This window comes from Neopelma chrysocephalum, unplaced genomic scaffold (assembly GCF_003984885.1).
Source record: "Neopelma chrysocephalum unplaced genomic scaffold, ASM398488v2 Primary Assembly neopelma1_353, whole genome shotgun sequence".
Classification (NCBI taxonomy): domain Eukaryota; kingdom Metazoa; phylum Chordata; class Aves; order Passeriformes; family Pipridae; genus Neopelma; species Neopelma chrysocephalum.
In genome coordinates this window covers 53,941-60,756 of record NW_020898017.1, presented here as the reverse complement: position 1 = coordinate 60,756, position 6,816 = coordinate 53,941, and the positions used below count along the sequence as shown (strand labels likewise).

At 49.7% G+C, this 6,816-nt stretch overlaps 1 protein-coding gene across 1 annotated transcript in view; it reads left to right on the top strand.

Annotated features, from left to right (window-relative positions):
- The window catches only part of LOC113978685 (nuclear respiratory factor 1-like), a 15,806-nt gene extending 9,740 nt beyond the window's left edge, over nt 1–6,066 (top strand). Inside the window, exons 4-7 of the mRNA XM_027705815.1 lie at nt 2,672–2,798; nt 3,773–3,977; nt 4,868–4,953; nt 6,040–6,066. Of these exons, the coding sequence (XP_027561616.1) occupies nt 2,672–2,798; nt 3,773–3,977; nt 4,868–4,953; nt 6,040–6,066 (445 nt within the window). The remainder of the gene's footprint in view (nt 1–2,671; nt 2,799–3,772; nt 3,978–4,867; nt 4,954–6,039) is intronic.
- The last annotated feature ends 750 nt before the right edge of the window (nt 6,067–6,816 follow it).

Sequence of the window (6,816 nt, the reverse complement as noted above, 5' to 3'; positions counted from 1 at the left end):
CCCAGGTAAAGATTCCCACCTTCCCTTAGACACCTTTGCCCAGGTAAGGATCCCCTCTGCCCTCAGACACCTTTCCCAGATAAGGATTTCCCACCTTCCCTCAGACACCTTTGCCAGGTAAAGATTTCCACCTTCCCTCAGACACCTTTGCCAGGTAAGGATCCCCCCTTCCCTCAGACACCTCAGATTGCATCCCTGATCCACCTCTGTGCTGTCCAGAAGCTACAGAGACTGGAGGTTGTTTTTTTTGGTGGTATCTTTCTGGAACCCCAGAGCTGTGTCTCAGTTTGCAGGAATGGGGTTGCGTTCCAGCCCTGCTCCTCCTGGAAGTGATTTTATGGTCACTGATGTGACCCTTCTGGTGGATCCACTGTTGTGTTTGAACAAATGTGTCACAGTAACGTGGCCTTGAAAGATGTTTGTAGTGGCTTTGGAACTGTGGAATACCCTGAGCTGGAAGGGACCCACAGGGATCATTCATCCAACCTTGTCCTGAGATCCAACCTGACCCTGCCCTGGCACAGCTCCAGCCCTTCCCTGGGTGCTGTCCCTGCTCACAGAGGAAAGAAATCAGTTTTTAACAGTGCTCTTGCGTTCTCTGGCCTGAGAACCTGGAGCTCCATCCACATCCCAGCTCTGCAGGGGCACGAAGGACTTACCTACCTCACAAAAGAATCTTTTTTATGAAACAATTCTAGGAATAAATTCAGTGTGTGTTTATCCAAATTTCCTTTGCCAGCGGACAGACCCCATGCTGAAGGCTCCCCCGGCCTCTAGAGCACAGTTTGGGGGAGAATAATCAAAGGGAGGGGCCTGACAGAGCTGAAACACATTTTTTGGGGGTTCTTTTTGAGCCAGCAGAGCCCTTCGGGTGTTGCATCCCGGGTGCTCTGAGGCTATTTGCCCACCTGGGGGCCTCCGAGGAGCACCGACAGCACTCCACAGGCTTGGAAACTCCACCTGCACTTCCATCCTCTGGAAACATTCCTGAATATTGGCTGGTACCGTTTTCTGGGGTTTGCAACAAAGCAGTTTTTGCTTTTTGTGCTGTTTCGGATTTAATTGGGCAGGGTTAGTGTTAAATGATATTTCCTTGGCAGTGAAATCCCTTCCTTTTAGAGCTCCACTCTGGGTTTTTCCCTCCTTCCCCCAACTCTGCTGACTCAGCCACGTTCCTGGAGAGCAAATTCTTTTCTGCCTTGAAATATGAACATTATATTTTAAAAGAAACTCGTCCATGAAGGAATTATTTCCCCTCCCTTCACAAAACTGCTTCATTTTACCACGTGTAAGACCCTGACAAAAGGCATCATTTTTTTTTTGCACTGGGATCAGTTTAACGTGTTCCTGCTTGATTTTCACCCCACTGGGAATCAAGTGGGAAGTTAAAACTCCTCATTCTGGGATCTCTGAGCAGCTGCTGGTGGTGGTGGTGCTTTTTGGCAGGTTCTGGGGTGACCAGGGCGGGGACTGAGCTGTCACTTTGTGGAGAGCTCAGGTTTTCTGAGGGAAATGCCACTTCCCTCTTGCTTTAGGCCTTTCTGCCAACATTTCTGCCACGTTCTCCTGCACTGCCCAAAAGTGAGTAAGAGGCAGAAAGGACCTGATGGAACATTTTCATCCCATGGAGGGATCATTCCAAAGGGACTTGCTGAGCTGGGTGCACACCTGGGTTTCCTGGGCTGAGCTGTTGCAATATTTCTGCTTCTTGCCTGTCCTGTAGCTTGAATTCTCACAGTTGTGGTTTGGGCAGGACTTTGGCACTAGAGAACTGCACTGTTACGATCTGGATGTAGAAAAACCTGTGTTTGCAGCTTTCTTTGGTCGAATCCTTCGAGTGACTCGACAAACCCCAAGTTCTGTGTTGCTGAGGCAGAGCAGAGCAGCCTCCTGCTGCCTCAGCTTTGCTGCTCTGCTGATTTTTCTCTTTTTCCCTCGCTGGGAAAAGGAGAGGAGGGGGAATAATCGACATCTGAGCTGCTGGGGGAGGGCAGAGCATCATCCAGAATTCCCAGTTCTTGCCTGAATTAAAATATCCAGGAAGAGAACAGCTCTAGGAGCAGGGATGGGGTTCCCACACACCCATGACATGGATGCTCTGAGGTGTCTGCTGGAAGTTTCCAGGGAAACCCCTGGAAAACCCCTCCTGCTTTCCCAGTCTCCCTCTCCCAATCCCAACCCAAACTCGGGGCCTGCTGGCAAAACATCATCCAGAATTCCCAGATCTTGTCTGCATTAAAATATCCAGGAAGAGAACGGCTCCAGGAGCAGGGATGGGGTTCCCAGATGTTCCCATATGCTCTGAGGTGTCTGCTGGAAGTTTCCAGGGAAACCCCTGGAAAACACCTCCTGCTTTCCCAGTCTCCCTCTCCCAATCCCAACCCAAACCAAAGGTCTGTTTGCGGAACAGCTGGAAACACCTCCAGAATTCCCAGTCCTCACATGGATTAAACTCTCCAGGATTAAAGGAGCTCCAGGAGCAGGGATGGGGTTCCCACACACCTATGACATGGATGCTCTGAGGTGTCTGCTGGAAGTTTCCAGTGAAACCCCTGGAAAACACCCACCTGGTGAATGAGCAGCGTGAAGAAAAGGGGTTCACAGTGAGGGGGGTTGTGTTTCTCCAGGGCTTTCAGCTGACCCCATCCCCTGGTTTGTGTCTGTGTTGCAGGAAGCTCCGAGCCACGCTGGATGAGTACACCACCAGGGTGGGGCAGCAGGCCATCGTGCTCTGCATCTCACCCTCCAAACCCAACCCTGTCTTCAAAGTGTTCGGGGCCGCGCCCTTGGAGAACGTGGTAGGTGTCTCCAGGGAAGTGAGGTGACGACTTCCTCGCCTTCTCTGCGGGTTTTGTTCTGCTCGGGGCAGCCTTGCAAGCCTGGGAGTCGTGTTTAAAACCCTGGGAACAGGGGTTTAGGTTTTAGGGGCAGTGGTGGACCTGGCAGTGTCAGGTTGTGGTTGGGCTCGGTGATCTCAGAGGCCTTTTCCAATCTCAGCGGTTCTGGGACATGAGGACACGCTGAGGTCCTCCCTTCTCTGCGTGAGTGGTGGCCTGGCACATCTCACCAGCTGAACATCCTGGAGCAAAGAGGAGAGGGAGCAGGTAGTGATCACACAATCCCAGAATCCCTGAGGTTGGAAAAGCCCTCCCAGCCCATGGATCCCCCCTGGGCCCCATCCCCACCTTGTCCCCCAGCCCAGAGCACTGAGTGCCACGGCCAGGCCTTCCTGGGACACCTCCAGGGATGGGCACTCCAAACCTCCCTGGGCAGCCCCTGCCAAGGCCTCACCACCCTTTCCACCAACAAATTCCTCCTCAGCCCCAACCTGACCCTCCCCTGGCCCAGCTTGAGGCCGTTTCCCCTTGGCCTGTCCCTTGTTCCCTGGCAGCAGAGCCCGACCCCCCCGGCTCCCCCCTCCTGTCAGGGACTTGCAGAGCCAGGAGGTCCCCCCTGAGCCTCCTTTGCTCCAGGATGAACAACCCCAAACCATGAACTGTCTGAACTCAGCTCTGCTGTCAGTTCTTGGCCCTTGTTGCAGGCCAGACCTAAAACGGAGCAGACCCTGAGCACATCGTCTTGCCTCAGAACTTTCCCTTTCACCCCCTAAACCCTTCCCTTGCCGGTGTTTCTCCCTGTTTCATCAGCAGCCCTTCCATTCGCCCGAGCCTCGGGTGCCCGTGGGTATTCCCTGCCAGCTGTGACACCTCAGTGTCCCTGCCCTCTCCTGGTGCTCTTCACATTGTTTACCTGGGCTTAACAACCCCCACAGGTCCGCAAGTACAAGAGCACCATCCTGGAGGACCTGGAGTCGGCGCTGGCGGAACACGCGCCGGCCCCTCAGGAGGTCAACTCGGAGCTGCCCCCCCTGACCATCGACGGCATCCCCGTGTCCGTGGACAAGATGACCCAGGTGAGCACCCACAGGCACACCAAGAGGGACACAGAGAATCACAGAATCAGCTGGGTTGGAAGGGACCTCCAAGATCATCAAGTCCAACCCTTGATCCAACCCCGCTGTGGTTCCCAGCCCATGGCACTGATGCCATATCCAGTCTCTTTTTAAATATCTCCAGGGACAGAGAATCCACCCCTTCCCTGGGCAGCCCATTCCAATGGCTGAGCACCCTCTCTGGAAAGAAATTCTTCCTAATATCCAACCTAAACCTCCCCTGGCACAACTTGAGACCGAGCCCTCTTGTCTTGCTGAGAGTTGCCTGGGAGAAGAGACCAACCCCCCCCGGCTCCCCCCTCCTGTCAGGGAGTTGCAGAGAGTGAGGAGGTCTCCCCTGAGCCTCCTCCTCTCCAGGCTGAGCCCCCCCAGCTCCCTCAGCCTCTCCTCACAGCACTTGTGCTCCAGTCCCTTCCCCAGCCTCGCTGCTCTTCTCTGCCCCTGCTCCAGCCCTTCCAGGGCCTTCCTGAGCTCAGGGCCCAGAGCTGGACACAGCACTCCAGGGGTGGCCTCACCAGCGCCCAGCCCAGGGCCACAAGCCCTGCCCTGCTCCTGCTGCCACACTCTTCCTCAGCCAGCCCAGCAGCCATTGGCCCTCTTGCCCCCCTGGCCACACTCGGGCTCTTCTTCAGCTTCCTGGCCAGCCCAACTCCCAGCTCCCTTCCTGTCTGGCTGCTCTCCAGCCCCTCTGGCCCAGCCTGGAGCTGCAGGGGCTTCTTGTGGCCAAAGGGCAGGACCCGGCCCTTGGCCTTGGGGAACCTCAGCCCCTTGCAATCAGCCCATGGATCCAGCCTGGCCAGGTCCCTCTGCAGAGCCCTCCTGCCTTCCAGCTCATCGACACTCCCCCAGCTTGGGGTCATCTGCACAGTTGGCACCTGGACCCGCATCCCGTTGTCTGTGTGTCTCTGTCCCCAGGGGATGGTTCCACCTCCTTCCCTGTCTCCAGGGGACGGTTCTACCTCCTTCCTGTGGGGCTGGAACAGCTCCAGCTGCCCTCTGAGGTGGGGTTGTGTCCCTGGGGCTTAGTTTTGCAGTGGGAATGTTTTCCCTGTGGGAATGGTGGGGAGGAGGAGAGCTCAGGCTGCTGGGAGTGTCCCTGTTGGGTCACCTCCCAAAACTGGGAATGGGGGAGATGTTTATGTATTTAAATATTTATATAAATGTAAAATACAAATAGAAAAATAAATGGAAAAATATTATTATAAGATATAAAAATAAAAATATAAGTGTAAAAATATAATTTTAAAATATAAAAATGTAAAAATAAATGTAAAAATAAATGTAAAAACATAATTATAAAATATAAAAATAAATGTAAAAATATAATTATAAAATATAAAAACTACAAAAATATAGTTATAAAATATAAACCTATAAAAATATATTTATAAAATATAAAAATAAATGTAAAAACAGAACTAAAATATAAAAATGTAAAAACATAATTCTAAAATATAAAAATATTAAAATAAATGTAAAAATATTATTATAAAATATAAGAATATTAAAATAAATGTGAAAATAGAACTAAAATATAAAAATAAATTTAAATATATAATTCTAAAATATAAAAATATTATTATAAAATATGAAAATATAAAAATAAATGTAAAAATATAGCTATAAAGTATAAAAACAAATGGTAATGTAAAAATAACTAAAATAAAAATGAAAAGTAAAAATATAAAATAAAAAATATTAAAAATATAAAATAAAAATAAAATTAAAATGTAAAAAAAATAAAAAATCTAAAATCTAAAAATAAATATAAGTATCCATTGGGTGGCAGGGAGTGGAAAAACGAGGCCCCTGCTTTCAGCAGCTGCAGGTGCAGGGGTGTTTTCAGCCAGGGGATGAAAATAACTCTCCTTTTAATTGCTCTGCTCCCCCCGTGGTCCCGAGGGAAGCAAAGCCTTTCCTCGCCTGGGCAAAGACGTTTCTATAAACTTGGGAATGGGGAATGTCACCCCCTGGGATGGGCAGGGAAAGGGACTTTCCCCTGGAGCCACCACAGAGACAAATCTCGGGGCTGCTGGACCTTGGTGACACGAGCTCAGAGCTGAGTTTGCCCCTAAACCTCTTCTCAGTTGCTCCCTGATATGACCGAGGTCTAAGATTGGCTGAGCTGAGCTTAACCAAGCTCAGATCTGAGCTTAACCAAGCTCAGGTGCTTCAGGTGGCCCCCACTGAGGTGTCCACGGTTGGGTTTCTAAGCAGGTGGTTTGTCCTTTAATCTGCCTTTTTTTAAACTTCATCATTTGTCTGAAGTTTATAAGAAACCTATAACCTTTTATCACGATTATAGTGATTTATAATCTATGATTTAGAATGGTTTAGAATGATTTATTTATTTATTATTATTTATTACACTTATTTATTTATTATTGTGGTTTAAAATAGTTTATAATGGTTTAGTTATATGATTTATAATGGTTTATTATATATAATAGTATATTAACGATTTATAATCCACCTGTACAAGGCAACAAAGTTTTTCTGGGCCTCTCCAAAACCATCTTGGTGCCTGTTCAGCTCCTCTCTGTGGGTGACAGTTGGTTTGGAGGAGATTCCAAGCCCCAAAAGACGAGGGACCAAAGTCAGTTTGGAGCTGTCAGGTCCCCTCCACGGAGGGACAGGGATGATCCCGGCTTTGCAGGGTCAGGAACTGTGTCCTGATGGTTTTTCCACCAGTGGGAAGGTCCTGGATCAGGGATGAGTTGGACATTCCAGCTGTTGTGCAGTTGCTGTTTTCCCTCTTCCACTTCCAGGGGCAGCCGAGGTCCTGCATGGACTTGGCTTTGCTTTTCCCAGAGATCCCGAGGCTGAGCTGTGGGGACAGGGAGAAAATTCCCAGCCACAGGTTT